Source organism: Chenopodium album, chromosome 23 (genome assembly GCF_948465745.1).
Source record: "Chenopodium album chromosome 23, dcCheAlbu1.1, whole genome shotgun sequence".
In the NCBI taxonomy this organism is placed as follows: Eukaryota; Viridiplantae; Streptophyta; class Magnoliopsida; order Caryophyllales; family Amaranthaceae; genus Chenopodium; species Chenopodium album.
Window position 1 is genome coordinate 1,995,872 of NC_137856.1, and position 18,281 is coordinate 2,014,152.

General features: G+C 36.6%; 1 protein-coding gene and 1 pseudogene across 2 annotated transcripts; both read left to right on the plus strand.

Annotated features, from left to right (window-relative positions):
• The first annotated feature begins 1,962 nt into the window (after positions 1-1,962).
• LOC145608264 (protein RTF1 homolog pseudogene) lies at positions 1,963-6,068 on the plus strand (annotated as a pseudogene). The gene is made up of 2 exons (XR_014105765.1): positions 1,963-2,098; positions 3,790-6,068. The product of XR_014105765.1 is annotated as a protein RTF1 homolog pseudogene (transcript).
• Positions 6,069-7,131: 1,063 nt separating this feature from the next.
• On the plus strand, positions 7,132-18,237 carry LOC145609652 (uncharacterized). Its single transcript, XM_081665104.1, has 3 exons — positions 7,132-7,602; positions 7,937-8,443; positions 17,642-18,237. Exons 1-3 carry the CDS (start codon positions 7,416-7,418, stop codon positions 18,058-18,060), a joined length of 1,113 nt encoding a protein of 370 aa, XP_081521230.1. The 5' UTR covers positions 7,132-7,415; the 3' UTR covers positions 18,061-18,237.
• Positions 18,238-18,281: the final 44 nt, after the last annotated feature.

Here is an 18,281-nt window from a genome sequence, read left to right on the forward strand (position 1 = left end):
AACCAAAAAACCAAAAACAAGAAACAAGAAAGAAATGTTTGCACTTTTCTATTGTCAGTTTTTAAAATTATCATGAGTTTAATATATTTGAGTAATTTTTAATTTATTATATGACATATATTATATGATTTTGAAAAGCAGAAAATTACAATGACGTCGAACCCTTTTACTTCATATGGCCAAGTAATTCCTTTTTCTGTAAGAAAGTATACACGTGTAGTGGAAGATAGGTAGGTCTAATTGTATTGAGCTTTCTCTTTGTCTCAACAATATAGAAATGTTTGAATAGAATCAGGGAAGAAGTAGATCCAAACTATGGGAATGAACAAAAACATGCAGAAGTTGAACAACAAATTGTTAAAATACAAACCAACTTACACCTCTCGAAAAGAGGTACGACATTGTGAAGCAAGAGGAAGAAAAGGCCACTACGACCATTTTGAAACTTCAAATGCAAATGAAAGAGGAGGTACTACTACTATTAAATTATATATGCTACATACATTCTACTTTCGATCATATTTGTTACGAGTAGTATATAACTATATAGTTAAATCATGTGTTCATGGGCACACATTAGAAAATCCCTTTATTTATAGATAATAACACTTTTTCTTGTTCGTTATGACAGCTTGCTCTTAACGATAAGTTTTGCAAACTACAAGAAAAGGTCAATGAACTTGTAACAAAGAAAGATCTGGCATCACTTGAAGAATTATCTTGCAAAAACGTTAGTAATTACACAACTAATCTTCATTCTTTGGCCTTTTGATTAAACTCCCATTCTTATTAAGTGTACGTGTTGTTTGATTTGTTATTCGTGTGTACGTATACATACATGTTTAGAACGAGGAGTTCATGTCAAGATGGACACTCGACGACACGTTTAGAGCTAACTATGCAACAAGCGTTCAACAATCCCTTGCCAATCGAGGCTTGAGCAACGATGGAAGACTGCAAGACCTCTCGGATGTGATATAGCTACTTGACAATCTTGCATTGGAGAAATTTGTGCAAATCTATTTTTAACTTTAATTAGTTTTACAAGTCTATTATTGTATGATATATTAGCTAGCTTGCATGAATTTGAAACTGCATATATGATAATTTATAGATTTTAGATAATTTCCAATCCATGCTCGGTTTTTTGAAATTAAATGTAAAAATCTCTAGATTTTAAAGAATTTATTCCATAATTATATAATGTTGTTTGGAACAATATACAACCACTAATCAGTCGCGTTAAGGCTTGTTGTGACCTTGAATCAATAAAAGGAAGCGTAGAAGTAAACGGTTAAAGTGGACTCGGTATACCACACACTCAAATGGCCTCTTGTATAGGACACTGACTTATCTCCTTTCTTGAATTGGAAAATAAAAGTTTGTCAAAACTAAAGGTTATAATCCATGCTTTTAAACCAAGTTTTAGAGGTTTTGAGGCTTAGTGTTGAAAACACTCGAGGAGAGAGTCTATGCATCTGGATGCCATATATGTTGTTTGGAACCACATAATTGGTCACATACATATAGGCTCATATAAGATGGTCTTGAGTAAACTAAGTAAAAGTAGAAATAATGAATTATAATGATCATTAATTACACCGATTGATGCGTGATTTTTGCATTCATTCCTAAATTATTACCACTGTAGGAAATATTTTATGCGTTTTTCTAATGCCCGTGGGAGTTTGTTAGCAAGATCCTTGTAAAACAAATACTGAACATAAATTTAAATTAAGTACATAATAAAACAGATTTGACAAGATCCAACATATATGGTTAACAATCTTAACATTAGGGTTCGTTCAATTCACCTGATTTACCTGATTCGGATTAGTTTAGAGGGGTAAACCGGGTGGAACACACACAAAAAAAGAAAAAAAGGAAAAAAAAATTAGCCCGTATTAAATTAGTGTCATTAATCTTCTTCTTATGTCATTTTTTTTTTTACCTCTTTTGGAGCTTTTTTACTTTTACGCTGCACTCACTCTCTCTCTCTTTCTCCTCCATTATCTAAGTTCTCCATTGAAGCGTTCTGAGCTTTCTCTCTATTCAACCGACTTTGTTATTCTTTTCCTTCATTGAAGCATCATCTAAGGTAAGGTATTTTCCTCTTTTCTTTTTGAATATTGAATTTCAATTTCACAATCTAGGGTTTAATTTCAGTTTTTCTTTTTTTTTTTTTAATTTAATTTAATTGGCTGTATAATCAAATTAGGGTTGTAATATTGTATCTTTAGTTTGGACGATGATATACTTTGAACTAAATAATTAAACTATTGGTTATTATTACCGAAGCTGTGAATGCCTATACGAGCGATTTTTGTTGCTAGGAATTTGCATTGTGCAATTTACGTTGATATTTTTAAGCGAAAGCAGTTTTATTTGAGCCTAAATTGATAATTGAATCGAATTTAATTGAAAATTTGCAATTTACGTTGATATACATCTTATAAAGAACAATATTATGTGATTTTTCGAGCCTAATTTGATATTTGAGTTAACTTTTGTTGTAATATGTGCAATTTTGCGTTGTTAATTTAAAGCGAAAGCAGGTTTATTTGAGCCTAAGTTGATGATTGAATCGATTTTCATCGAAAATTTGCAATTTACTCTAATATACAAGTATATCTTAGCAAGAACACTATTATGTGATTTTTCGAGCCTGATTTGATATTTGAGATAAATTTTGTTGCTAATATGTGCAATTGGCGTTGATATACTCTTAGCGAGAACAATTGATGTGATTTTTTTTAACCTTATTTGATTTTTGGGTCAAATTTGGTAGCTAATGTGTCATACGGAGTATTTTTTAGCCTAACCGAGCACGCAATCCTAGTCCAAAACTTTTTAGGCTACTAGAGCCAAGCCAAGTTTTGATTGAGGCTTATCTAGATTTGTGCTCGAGCCGATCGTACTCCTATTTAGCCTGTTTTCAAGGATTGCATCCCTAATTGAATTCTCTCAATTTTCTCTTTGATTAAGTTGTTTCTTGTATATTTGTAATTGGCTGTAGTCATATACTCATATTTGCATTGTTAGGGGATGTTTTGATTTCAATTTCTACAAAATTGAAGTTAAAATTGATTGCTGGAATATAATTGTTGTTTCTTTTATGGTTATCTGTAGATTAGTATTTATACTTTTTTGCTTTGGTTTATGATCATACTTCTATTTAATATATTCTGTTCCTGGCGTCCTCTGATTTCTGTACCCTGCGTTCTGTAATCAAATTCTTTTGTTGCTCTAAATATTAACCTTTTTGTTGATTCATCGATGTTTAAGTACTGTAAACTCTGGTAGTTATGTGGATCATTAAAGGATCAAATTAAATGAAACCTAAACATTGTTAAATTTATTACTTATTATAGACCTTAAAATTTATTATTGTATTCGTTTTCACGTGCTTATTATAGACCTAAAAGCCTTTCTTTTGACATTGACAGTTAACAGTTTAGTGATTCAGATATGAATAATTAGACTATGAGATGATTTTGGCTGAATGTTATACGATATGCCCTTACATAGTGATATTGTTAATTTGTTATAGCTTTCAGTTTTTGCATGACATCCTTGAATCTTCTTCAACAAAAGTTCTACTTTGTTTATATAGTTTACTTCATTATCGTGTATTTTTCTACTTTGTTAAAGGCTTTTTGGTGCTGATTTGTCTTCTAGCTCCATATTATGTTGGATCAATTTTGTGAATTGAACTATTTATTATTAACCTTTACTTGTCCGTAATTTGAAATTTGTATCTTTACAGTTTCATTTTTTGTATTTTTGCAGTTTATAGCTCACCACCAAATTATTCTCACAAATCACAGCAGTCATGTCAGAGGCAGACTTGGAGAACATGCTCTTGGAGGCAGCAGGACGAACAGGTGCATCTAAGAGAAATAAACAGTCTCATCCAACTTCCAAAAGATGGCACAAGGGTTCGTATTCAGATGATGGAAGTGATTCCAAGGATGATGAGTCAGATGATAACCATGGACATGCTGGTAAAAAGCTGTCTGGGTCTCAAGTTCCTTTAAAAAAAAGGTCAAAGAATAGAAATGATGATCCTGGTAGTGATGATATGGATATTAAAGGTGGGGGATCTGATCGTGAAGGTTATAGCAGTGATTCTGATGTTGGTAGTGACCTTTACAAAGATGAAAATGATAGGGAGGAACTTTCAAAGTTGACAGAACTTGAGAGGGAGATGATTCTGTCTGATAGGGCTGCAAAGATAGATGATAGAAAATTACACAAACAGATGCGATCAAGATTGAGCAGTGATAAAAAGTCCCAATCTGCAAAAGACATCTCACCTCCTGCTTCTTCTCGTGGAGTGCGTTCTTCTATCAGATATGCTGATCGTTCGGCAGCCAAGGCTGATGCCTTGAAGGAATTGAAGGCGAGACGGATGAAGCGGGATCCAGAAGGGAAGCAGAGAGGGAGCCATGAACGCCGTGCTTCCAGGGAATACTCTCCAAAGAAGAGGAAAGGTGTTGGTTCTTCTAGCTCAGGTAGCTCTAGTGAGAGTGAAAATGGAAGTGATTCTCGCAGTGATGATGAAGGGTCGACAGGAGGTGGCAGAATGGACTATAGTGATGAAGATAGAGACAGTACTATCTCCAATACTCCAACATATGAACAGATAAAGAATATTACTATCAGGAGGTCGAAACTGGCAAAGTGGTTTATGGAACCATTTTTTGAGGAGTTGATCATCGGTTGCTTTGTCAGGGTTGGTATTGGGATGAAGGATGGCCGAAGCATTTACAGGTTATGTCTGGTTCAAAACATTGATGCTTCTGATCCAAACAGAAAATATACGCTTGAGAATAAGACAACCCACAAGTACCTAAATTGTGTGTGGGGCAGTGATCGTTCTGCTGCAAGGTGGCAGATGGCTAGAATTTCTGACTCTCCACCCACTTTGGAAGAGTTTAATGAATGGAGAAGAGAGGTGGACCGTAGTGGTGGTCGAATGCCACACACTAAAGAAGTTTTGGAGAAGCAGGATGCTATTGATAAAATAAATGGTTTTGTTTACTCAGCTGAAACAGTGAAACAAATGTTGCATGAAAAGAAATCAGTCTCAGCCAGGCCAATGAACATTGCAGCTGAGAAGGAGAAATTGAAGAGAGAGTTGGAAAATGCGGAGAGCAAAGGGGATGCTGATGAGGTTGAAAGAATCAAAACCCGACTAAAAGAACTTGAAAAAGCCAGGCAAGGCCAAGATTTAGATAAAAAGGCACTTAGGCTTGCAGAAATGAACAAAAAGAATCGAGCTGAGAATTTCCGAGTCTCATCCTCGAAAACAGCAGACCGGAGTTTGAATCCTGGAGATGCTGGATATGACCCTTTTTCAAGAAGATGGACTAGATCGACAAACTATTATGCAAAGCAGGAAGCTAAGCCTGCAACAACTGGAGAAGGAACAGCTGAAGGAGTCAATAATATCAGTGTATCAAATGCTGAGAAGAGCAAGAGCGGTGATGCCAAGGACGCTACAACTGCAGCTTTGGTGGCTGCTGCTGGAGCAGGCAAATTGGTGGATACAAAAGCACCAGTGGACCAAGGAACAGAGTCAAACACGCTGCATGATTTTAAGCTACCCATTTCTCTGTCTTTGTTAGAGAGTTTCGGGGGGGCATATGGGGCAGCAGCTGCCTTTTTGGCCAGAAAACAGAAGATTGAAGCTAAAATAGGCTGCCAAGTTCCAGTAGATGACGGAAGAACACATTCTCTGACTCTTTCAGTGGGTGATTATAAGAGGAGGAGAGGGTTGCTTTGAAAAACTTCTCTTTTGGTTCTGCGGTAGTTCAGATTTTCCCGCCTGTACTCTGTAAGTTTTAATGTTTTAGGTAAGTTCTCAGTAGCTCATCAGGTAGTTTTACGGTGCTAGCTGTATGAAGTTTCCTGGTTGCACTGATGTTTTTCCAAGGTACTGGACTGTAATGTGCAATCGGAATTAGTTTCTTCTGTTCAACTGATGAGAACTCGTCTTAGTTCAGTTGCGTTTGGAGTTAAATTTTCAATTGCCTGCTTATTGATCATGAAGGTCTGTTATAAAAAGTCAAGCTAGTTATTTGCAGTTTGGGTTTAAGTACTTATGAACCTTAATTATCAGCTAATTAAAGAACTAGAGTAAACATAATCAAATAAGAGAGTATCCAAAGCTTAGATACTTAAAGCCCCCACACATAAACATATTGAAGTGGTCAGAAAATGATGAAAGTTTGTTGGCCTAAAGTATAAACATGTGACATGCGACATATTATATTTTCTTGGTGGTAAATTTTTATTTATTTATGGTGGTTTTTGTGGGGGGTATATAATAAGATGGTCAGCTTTTAACAGAGAAGACATTGATATTGCATGGTATATGACATATTTGTATGGGACAACTTTGGAGTAAAAGAAAAGGGTGTTCTATATATCACTTCTATCAAATATATTGTCCACTTTTCATTTTTATAATCTTTTATTTCCTTTTTATACCTTTTATTGACAAAATTTTCATACATAATGTTGGCTATTATATTTGGTGTTAAATAGTTCTTTGCAATTTTTGTCGGCTTATTTTGTTACTAATAATATTGCGACATTTATACAATAATGGGTGATATAATATAATCACCGTATGAAAGATGATACTATATAAAAGTCAATTTTAGTGGACACGTTTTAACCTTGAAAAATATGCACATAAGTTATTTTGGCTTTGCTTTTTTCTGTTATTTACTTTTAAGAAAAAAAAATATATAGTCATGTGAGGTATTGTTAAATTCTTTTCAAGGTCCATTTTTCAAATGTTTAATCTTTACAATTTTGCTTATTAAAGATTTACAGCTATTAACGATTGGATTTATACATACGTAACACATGTCAACTAATCTGAAATGAAAAAAGTAGTAATATCTACGTAATTATTAATTACTACAAACTTAACTTGACTAGTCTTGACTCATTTAAAGAACCTCAATCATCATCACCAACTAAATTTCTACCATAAGTTAAAGTTGTTGGTAACATAATAGAGCGAGTCAAAAGCATAATGTCACTCATCTAACAACCTTTGCGTGACAAAATATTCACCTTCTAATTCCAAAGTTACCTTCCATAAACGAAACCAAAATAAATAAATAAAATAAAATAAAATAAAATAAAAAGATATTTTGTAAAGAAATAGTATCAGAAAGATCAAAAGTAAAAGCAAAATATTTTTAAAAAAAAAAAAAAAAGCTCATCATCATTTATCATATTACACCCCACAATTCCATAACCTCTTCACTCCACTAGACTTACTTTTATTTACTCTCATTTCTTGTCATTTCTTTACCGTTACATATTCTCCTACCCAAAAAAAACTCAACTATCACAAAAATTAAACTAGCTTAGAGCAATTAGTAGAGTTAGATATGGGAGGAAAAAAGAAGAAGAGGCAAGAAACTACGTCGGCGTTGTCATCATCATCGTCGTTTAGATCTTCCTCTTATCGCCGAGACTCCGGTTCTCCGGCGACATCAACTACCAATGTTGGGTGTATGTCCGGGATTTTTCAGCTCATGTCTAAGTACCATACTCGCCGTAAATTCCTCACTTTCGGTACGTACATAAACTTCATCATTTTAATTTTTGTGATGCTAAAAAAATAACTAGCATAAACTTGTGATCATATTGAAAAAATGTTACAATATTACATTTTATAAAACAAAACAACATAATTTCAATTCTCGTCAAAAAAAAAAAACAATGCAAGATAATTTGTTTAAATTGCACTAGACATACATTATTGAAGGTTAATTTGTTCATTTAGTTTTACTATTGAAATAAAATGTATAATATGTACTTGTAATATTTAGTAAAATTATGTACTTAGACGTGATTTATTTAATTTTTTTTCATAATTATATATTCATGTGATCAATAATAATAATAGGTAAAAAACAAGAACGTAATGCCATTGTCCAAGCTCCCACATCACCACCACCAACAAAATCCGAAGACATCATCAAATGCCAACAACAAGAACAAGGCTCGTCAGCCGGAAGATGTTCGCTTGATCAGACGCCGAGAAGCCCGGCAATTCCGGCGGAGATCCGACGATCATCGACAGATAGCTCGGTTAGCTCGCCTAGGGTGGTGGCACGTTTAATGGGACTTGAAGATTTTCCGGCGAGATCTCCGGCGCCGGTGGTGTCTCCGGCGGCTGAGAAGAGTAGGAAGCTGCTGGGGGCGTTGGAGAAATGCGATGAGGACTTGCAGGCATTGAAGAAGATTATCGAGGCGGTGCGCGCCACCCAAACGCCACCACGAGTGGTGGAGATGAAGAGACGAGAGGAGACGGAGGAGGTTGAAAGTGAGGTGGGGAGTGATGGGCCGAGCCCGGTATCGGTGTTAGATCACCGCCACTTGTCATCTGGTTATTACCAAAGAACCCCTAATGGTAAGACTAATTTTTTATTTTGAACATTTTGTTTTTGTCTTATTTATGCTCCATTGATTATTTTGCTAGCTTAATTCTAGATTAAGAAAATTCTATTTCTAATAATCAAATTAATTAATTTTAGCTATTGATTTATTAAAAATAAATGAATAAGTAATAATAACAATGGTATACATGGACTATAAATATATCACAAAAAATACTTTATTTACTAGTAATAAATTGGTTTAACTATAAGAAAATATACATTCTGTATATTAATACAATATATCGTTAAATTTCAACCATGTCTCTTTAATGTAAAAGTCAAAATGGTAATAAGATATTGTGAGACGATCGAGGACTCAAGGAGTATATTCCGGGTGTAATCGTGTATGTTCTCTTACCCACATAGCCTAGCTACATATGACCTTCCTTATATGGCTGGTGCCAAATGCAAGATTCTGTGTCAAAAATGACAATATTGATAGGCAAAATCCAGGTGAAAGTTTCACCAATTGAGCACAATCTTCAATAGAATTTCATGGATAAGACTGCCTATGATTAGAGCATACTTTTAGCACATGATCTATATAATACACCTCTACATCAAATGATAATGTTTTGTGGTCAAAAAACACATTGATTGTGTTTTCCTTTTTCCTTTCCACGCATTAGAGTATAGAATAAGGTTTCTTAGGTTTATGTAGGTCGTATGTAGCATCCAATTTGTACTGAGTTAACGTAAGTTATAAGGTTGTTCATTCATATGAAGTCCATATATAGTAACTTTAACACCCATATTACTCCATCAAAAAAAAAAAAGTAATAGCTCCCAGTCTACATATATATCTTTAGGTGTCATTCATTCGTGTGTAGGAACTACTAGTATTAGTTACAGTATGTGATGTGCACACCCTATCTAAATTTCTGTCAAGTGTATGCAACTTTGTTTAAGGGCATGTTCTCTTCATATTATTTTCAGTTCACTTCGGTTCAGTTCAACTTCAATGAATTCAGTTCAGTTCAGCTCAGTTCAGTCATTTAGAACAAGCCCTAAGTATAATTGCATAATAAAGTATACTTCGTATGTAAGTATGTGAAAATATTATCAACCGCATTATTCCATCCTAGCTATTAAGTAAATATAATTATATAAAAGATTACAAAGGAGCTCCCAATCAACTTGCATATCTCTAGTTTGCATGCATGTATGTCGAATTGATTGTGTGATGAGCACAAACTATCTTAATGTCAATCAAGTGTATGCACCTTTGTTAAGCATATATACACCAATACATAAGTACACAACAAAAACAAACTTAAGTACATGAAATATAATCAATCACACCTATTAATATTATGTAATGGTATTATGGTAGTAATAATTAGTGGGCCACATCATCTTGAATTTTGCTAAATTGCTAGCGATCAAGCTTTAACTTGATGATTAAATATACTCTATAAATACCATAATGACATTCAAAAGAACATAAGCTTTGAGTTTCAATTCGAGTGATTTAGAATGAGGGTATAATGAACTTATAGGTTGCAACTAATTTGAAGTATTTCTAAACAACGCCTATATAATATTTCCTGATCTCATCATTGTATAACAATATCATCTTCTCAAGATGCTATGCTTTTTTTTTTTTTTTTTTTTTTTTATTATTATTATTATTTTTTTAGAGTGCTTCAATTCATTCTATAATACGCATGAAATCTAAAGAACAGCCTTTTTATTTTTAAGATACCCTAAGGTGGAATTTTTTTCATCACAAAGTGGGAGACAATACATGTTCATTCATGCAAAAGGGACAAACTTTAATCTACCAGACGTAAGGTAGATTGGCCCCAGAAGAACACACATAGATGTTGTAGGCCCCAATTAATCAAACTCTATGGTTGGTGTTGAATGTTGATTATTCCTTGTCTTTTAGTGGTTAATTAGATGTAACCATTATTCTTCAATATTACTTTGCATCTATCGTATGGTAGTGTGAAAACTGTGAATTGTTGGAGTAATTGCGATTCTAGTAATGCAAATCGGAGATTTACTAAGTGAGTGTAGGAGGAGTTAACGAGGGAGTGATATGTGCAAGCTATAGCTCTAGCAAGGATAGATAGCTTTGGCAAGGCCGAGCTATAGCTCGGGTAATAGAGAGCTATAGCTCGCTGCTGCTCGTGGTCGCTGCAAGGCCGAGCTATAGCTCGGATACGAGAGAGCTATAGCTCGCTGGCCATGTGCTTGCGACAGGGGCGAGCGAGAGCTCGAGCGATAGCTCGCACGCTAGCTCGCTGCCGTAGTTGCTCTCTGCTAGGCCGAGCGATAGCTCGCTCGACTGCGAGCGAGAGCTCGGTCGATCAGTTTGCTTTTGGGCGGTGGGCTTGCGTGGGCTAAAAGACCTAATTTCTTGGCTTGTTCTTTACTCCATTATATTCATATAAATACCCTCATACCCCAAAATCAATATACGTTAATTTTCGTTATTGAAAATACCCAAAACACAAAAAACACAAACCTACCCTTTGAGATCTGAACAGTTCTTGAGCAATTCCAACCTTTGATTCGGGTACACGAATTGCAAAGGTCGTTGTGTAAAACTTGGGGGGCGTGCGTCATTGGAAACCTGTACCGGTGGTGGCGTATTTCGCTTCTAAGTCAGTGGGTACCAAACCACGGCACAACAGAAGGAGGACGGATCTTGATCAGTTGTAACGGTTTGTTCTTGATTTCAACAGGTATTTTTCCAACAATTTAGAAGCGAAATAATTTGTTTAGATCTGTTGATATCATGACTAGCAATTCTCAAACTCGTCTATACCTAGATCTGACTAAGGTTGAGTCTCTTGATGGAATTAATTACAAGAGATGGTCACAAAGAATGTTAATTGCTTTTGAACAAGTAGAAGTTGATTATGTCTTGTTTAATGATGCCCCAAAACCTATTACTCAAACCAATGCTATGATTGATATTCCTAGTACCCCTATCGCTGGGAATAAAGAATCTGATCCTATTCAAACTACTTCCACTGTTATTGCTAATGAGACTGAAATCAAGAAATTTGAACGCGATAACAAGTTTGTTAGGGGACATCTTCTAAACCACATGAAAAATAACATCTTTGATTTGTATATTAAATTCAAATCTGCTAAAGAGATTTGGGTGTCTTTGGAAAAGAAATATGGGGCTGATGATGCCGGGAAAAAGAAATATGTGACTGGAAACTGGTTGAATTTTAAGTTGGTTGATTCAAAACCAATCATGGATCAAGTGCATGTGTATGAGAATTATGTTGCTGAAATTCTTGCTCAAGGTATGAAGATGTGTGAGATCCTGCAGGCTAATGTTCTAATTGAGAAATTACCTGAATCTTGGTCTGATTATCGAAATCATCTTAAGCACAAGAAAAGAGATTTAACTCTGGAAGAATTGGTGAGTCACATGAAGATTGAAGAGGCTAATCGTCTCAAGGATTCTAATTCCAAGTCGAAAAATGAACTAGCTGTGAAAGCTAATCTGGTAGAATTTAATTCTGACAATGACAGGAAATCTGGTGACAATCAAGCTGGCAAGGGGAAGTCTGAGAAAAACAAGGGTAACCTCAAGCCTAGAGGCAAGATTGATAAAAGGAACATCACATGTTGGAACTGTGACAAAGCGGGGCACTTTGCATCTCAATGCAAGGTGAAGGGCAAGAATGATCGGAAAACCAACGATGGGAAGAAAGGCAAATTCAAGAATCAGGCTCATCTAGCTGAGAATGAGGATGATGATGTGATTGCTGCGGTAGTATCTGAGGTCAACTTGGTAGAGAATAACACTGAATGGATTGTTGACACAGGAGCTTCCAAACACTTCTGTGCCAACAAGGATCTGTTTGTTAGTATGGAGGAAGTCAAGGAAGGCGAACAAGTCTACATGGGGAACTCTAGCAGTTCAGAGGTGCTAGGGAAAGGAAAGGTGACGCTAAAGCTGACTTCAGGAAAGACTTTGGCCCTGCACAATGTATTGTATGTTCCTTCTCTTCGCAGGAACCTTATTTCTGGTGCTTTGCTTAACAAAGTAGGAGTTAAGTTAGTCTTTGATGCTAACAAACTTGTATTAACCCGCAATGGGGAATATGTTGGCAAAGGGTACCTTAGTGGGGGTCTTTTTGTTCTTGAAATTGTAACTGAATCTTCTATTAATAAGAGTTCTTCTTCTGCTTATATTGTTGAGTCCTTTGATTTATGGCATGCTAGATTGGGTCATATTGGTGCGACCAAAATGAAACGTATGAAGCGTTTAAATTTGCTCCCAAATATGTCATTAGATGGACTAGAAAAATGTGAAGTCTCTGCAGAGTCTAAGTTTGTGAAGAAGCCCTTCAAGTCTGTCACAAAAAGGGAAACTACATTGCTAGAGCTAATTCACTCTGACTTAGCTGACTTTAAGAACTTGGAGAGTAGAGGTGGTAAACGATATTATGTTACTTTCGTTGATGATTACTCTAGATACTGCAAGGTTTATCTTTTGAGGTCAAAGGATGAAGCTGAGTCCAAGTTTCTTGTGTATAAAGCAGAAGTTGAAAATCAGTTGGGTCGAAAAATTAAAAGGGTTCGATCTGACAGAGGAGGAGAGTACGGCTCAACTTTCCTTAAGGGCGTGTGTGAAGCTGAGGGGATTATTCATGAGGTCTCAGCTCCGTACACGCCACAACAGAATGGGATTGCAGAGAGAAAAAATAGGACTTTAAAGGAGATGATGAATGCAATGCTCTTGAGTTCCGGGTTGCCAGACAACATGTGGGGGGAAGCTATACTGTCGGCAAATTTTGTTCAAAATAGAGTTACTCACAAGAAGTTAGACAAGGCTCCATACGAGCTATGGAAGGGTTATGCCCCGAATCTGAGTTACTTGAAAGTGTGGGGGTGTCTAGCAAAGGTGGGATATCCTTCCTTCAAACGGTCGACAATTGGTTCGAGAACGTTTGATACGGTGTTTATTGGATATGCTGAGAACAGTGCGGCCTACCGATTCATGAGTCTGGGTGACAATGTCATTAGCGAATCCCGTGATGCAGAATTCTTCGAACAAGTGTTTCCTTTAAAGAAAATTGATGTTACTAACAATCTTTCTTCAATTACTTTATCTACAGAGCAGGTTGAAACTTATCCCGGGACTGAGGAGTTATCTCAGCCTAGGAGAAGCAAACGACAGAGAACAGAAGCAACATTTGGCCCTGATTTCCTTACAGCATTCCTAACTGAGCTGGAAGGTGAGGATGATCTAGATGAGGTCATGGTATGTCTTCAGGTTGTAGATGAAGATCCAAAAACGTTCGAAGAAGCAATGAGCTCGGTTGATGCAAGCCTTTGGAAGGAAGCAGTTGACAGTGAACTTGAGTCCATAATGCAAAACGATACTTGGGAACTTGTTGATTTGCCAAAGGGAAGCAGACCTATAGGGTGCAAGTGGATTTTCAAGAAGAAAATGAGAACAGACGGTACTGTAGAAAGGTTCAAGGCCAGATTGGTGATTAGAGGGTTCACTCAAAAATATGGGATTGATTATTTCTACACTTATTCTCCGGTGACTAAAATTGCTACTATTCGTACTTTATTTGCCTTAGCCTCGTCATTTAATTTATTTGTGCATCAGATGGATGTCAAGACAGCTTTCTTGAATGGTGATTTGGAAGAGGAAATTTATATGGAGCAACCTCCAGGGTTCGTAGTTCCTGGAATGGAGAATAAGGTCTGTAGACTTAAGAAGTCCTTGTATGGATTGAAGCAGGCACCAAAGCAGTGGTATGAAAAATTTCATAATACTATTCTTAGTTTCGGTTTTGTTGTCAATGGTAGTGATGCATGTGTTTACTCTAAAATGTTTGGTAATCATTGTGTGATCATATGCCTATATGTGGATGATATGTTGTTGTTAGTGCTGATATGAGTGCTATAACTGAAACAAAAAGAATGCTTTCTTCTAAGTTTGAGATGAAGGATTTGGGAGAAGTAGATGTCATTCTTGGTGTCAAAGTTTTGAAGACCAAGAAAGGTTATTTCCTAACTCAGTCTCATTATGTGGAGAACATATTAAAGAAGTTTGAAAGCTTTGATGTTTTGCCTTTGAGGACTCCGTATGATAGTAGCATAGCTCTCATGAAAAATAAGGGAGAAGCTGTTTCCCAAGGAGAGTATGCGAAAGTAATAGGCAGTCTGATGTTCTTGATGAATTGCACTCGTCCAGATATTGCATTCGCTGTGAGCAGGCTAAGCAGGTACACTCATTGTCCTAGTAATGAACATTGGGGAGCCTTGAAGCGAGTACTCAGATATCTTCGAGGTACCATGAATTGGGGGTTGGACTTTGTTGGTCATCCATTGGTTCTTGAAGGTTATTGTGATGCAAATTGGGTGAGTTCCAGTGATGAAGTGAACTCCACCAGCGGATTTGTTTTTACTCTATGTGGGAGTGCTATTTCGTGGAAGTCTGCAAAGCAGTCATGTATTGCCAGGTCGACGATGGAAGCAGAGTTCATAGCATTGGATCTTGCTACTCAAGAAGCCGACTGGTTGAGAAATTTATTAGCAGATATCCCGTTGTGGGGGAAGCCAACACCACCGGTCTCTATGCATTGTGATTCACAGGCTGCTATCTGTGTTGCTAAGAATAGTGTCTATAATGGCAAGAAGCGGCACATACATGTTAGGCAGAAGTCAGTAAGACAATTTATTTTGAATGGGGTTGTTTCTTTGGACTATGTCCGAACAGAGAAAAACCTAGCTGACCCTTTTACAAAGGGTTTATGCAAGAGAATGGTAATTGAATCGTCAACAGGAATGGGTTTGAAACCATATGTTGATCGAGTGTGAATTGTGTATGTGTTTAGCATTTGACATGTTATGATATGAACAATTCCTAAACTATCGATTGTTGTTCAATTGGTGAAGTTAGTCGGGTTTATTATTGTGTTTATGCTTACATTGAATTGAATCTAATGACTCCTTTTGAAGTGGTTGTTGACCAGGTAGATTCAAGAGGCAGGTTGAGCGTAGCTCTTAATGTCTCTAGCCCAGTGGCTCAAGAGTAGGGAGTTATAGTGATCTTAAGTTATCAGGAACTATTAGCCCAGATACTACTTGAGCAGGGACCGATAGAGACACCGAAGATGAGTGCATCTTGCCCGAAAGCTCGTTGAGCTGCGGCTAGATGGTGCACTAGTGAGTGCATCTTGCCCGAAAGCTCGTTGAGCTGCGGCTAGATGGTGCACTACTGAATGATGGAGGTTGAACTTAAATGTTCTTAATGTTTAGTTCCATTGTATGAATGGTCCTTGGATTTGCAAGGTACAAGTGAAGTTTCACATGTCTGCATGAATAGTCCTTGGATTTGCTAGGAATGTTGAGAACACCTACTTGGGTACGAAGAGTGGCGCTCTTCTAGGGAGGATTGAGCGTGATCCTTCTGAAGTACTCATGAGATCCCAAGGGTAGCCAAATTTGCGGAATTGCTTAAGCTCTAAAGTCAAGGTATGTGTTTACAAGGTCCCTTCCTCGCTCCTAGGAGTTCAAATCTTAGGATACTTACTAGGGAAGTGTTGAAAAACCTTGTGCACTAATATGTTAGTTCAAATCTTCGGATACTAGCATTTAAGTACTAAGACTTTCATTTACTGTTCAGATTTCATGATCTCATGTCCGTTTTGCATTAGTGGGGGATTGTTGGAGTAATTGCGATTCTAGTAATGCAAATCGGAGATTTACTAAGTGAGTGTAGGAGGAGTTAACGAGGGAGTGATATGTGCAAGCTATAGCTCTAGCAAGGATAGATAGCTTTGGCAAGGCCGAGCTATAGCTCGGGTAATAGAGAGCTATAGCTCGCTGCTGCTCGTGGTCGCTGCAAGGCCGAGCTATAGCTCGGATACGAGAGAGCTATAGCTCGCTGGCCATGTGCTTGCGACAGGGGCGAGCGAGAGCTCGAGCGATAGCTCGCACGCTAGCTCGCTGCCGTAGTTGCTCTCTGCTAGGCCGAGCGATAGCTCGCTCGACTGCGAGCGAGAGCTCGGTCGATCAGTTTGCTTTTGGGCGGTGGGCTTGCGTGGGCTAAAAGACCTAATTTCTTGGCTTGTTCTTTACTCCATTATATTCATATAAATACCCTCATACCCCAAAATCAATATACGTTAATTTTCGTTATTGAAAATACCCAAAACACAAAAAACACAAACCTACCCTTTGAGATCTGAACAGTTCTTGAGCAATTCCAACCTTTGATTCGGGTACACGAATTGCAAAGGTCGTTGTGTAAAACTTGGGGGGCGTGCGTCATTGGAAACCTGTACCGGTGGTGGCGTATTTCGCTTCTAAGTCAGTGGGTACCAAACCACGGCACAACAGAAGGAGGACGGATCTTGATCAGTTGTAACGGTTTGTTCTTGATTTCAACAGGTATTTTTCCAACATGAATGAATGATCACAATGTGACCCCATCAACATAACAACATTAATCATGTAATGGGTTTCATTATGACATGAATTGAGCTTTAAACTTTAGAGGACTATATCATAATTAGGTTCCAAAAAGGACCATCGAGATCAAAGAAGATCAAGTATTGTTTAAATTATCTAGACGGTATATTTTGTTCCTTGAATTAGCAAGTACATAGATCCTTGAATAAATTGTACACCGTTGAAGTTGGAATGTGAAAGGTATAAACTTTTTGCTGATCTCTTTTAATCGCAACGTTTTGACTTTTACATTATTTATAAACCATATTAACATTAAAAACAAATGTTAAGAAGTACATTGGGCTTGTTCATATTTACTAAACTGAGCTGAACTAAACTGATTGGAGCTGAATAGAATTGAACTGAATAGAGCTGAAATAAAATATTTTTCGAGAGAAGGAAATTAGGAGCTAAATTGAACTGAACTAAAATGAAATTAAGCTGAAATGAATATACCCTTTGTAATAAAAGATTTACAAACTTTTGCACATTATTTGGCATTTGGTCATAAATGTATGTCATTAGTAAAAATAGCATCGATAATCTCTAAAAGCATGCAACTTTACTCTTCAAATTTTTAGGCAAATGCAGTAGTCTTATAATTATTACTTACGGAGTAGCTTTAATCATCATATAGTCTCTTTTAATCTCTAACTAATATTGTGACAATAAACTATGTAACGAACATTAATGATTAATTCTCCAACTTTTTCGTAATCCAGAGCAAATTATGCAACAACAAAAGCCGAAGCAGCAAAAACCGCAACAAATGACTAGGAAAAAGCCAGGTGATCATGAAGACAAAGCCATCAATTTCCTTAGTAAACCATCATTACCCTCCATTACACCACAACTACCATTACATCTTCCTGCTAGACCTACTCATCACGCCGCTACCACGACAGCAGAAGCCGGAGAGCCATGGAGTAGCGCGATGAAAGAGAGTGTGTTCGAGGTTTGTAGGGATATCGAACGAGGACAAATACAAGAGGTTGGAAGAATTGGATTGATTTTACAAGATATAATTTTTAGAGAATTGATTGATGAATTTATCAAAGAATTTGGTTCTTGTTTTCATAAAAGAAGTAGTTCCAATTTCAAGTTACCTTTCGAAGCATGCAAGAGACAATTAAGTTTCTAGAGGGTTGTAATGCATGCATCATCATGTAATATTACTTAATTGAATTTGTACGTGTATTAAACATGTTAGTTTCCTCTAGTTAGATAATATAAAGTATATGTAAATTGATATGATTAATTGCTTTACTTTTGGTTTGTTTGAAACCTCGTATTAAGTTAATTAGTAGTCATTTAAAAATTGTCGCATATGTTTGACTATTTTATGTTGCTTCTTTGGTCAAA

What these genes read in the sequence shown, in the direction of transcription:
- LOC145609652 (XM_081665104.1), top strand. Translation starts at nt 7,416, where the DNA reads ATGGGAGGAAAAAAGAAGAAGAGGCAAGAAACTACGTCGGCGTTGTCA. An exon ending in CCGTAAATTCCTCACTTTCG is followed by an intron (nt 7,603 to 7,936) that starts GTACGTACATAA and finishes TAATAATAATAG; the next exon opens with GTAAAAAACAAGAACGTAAT. An exon ending in TTACCAAAGAACCCCTAATG is followed by an intron (nt 8,444 to 17,641) that starts GTAAGACTAATT and finishes TTCGTAATCCAG; the next exon opens with AGCAAATTATGCAACAACAA.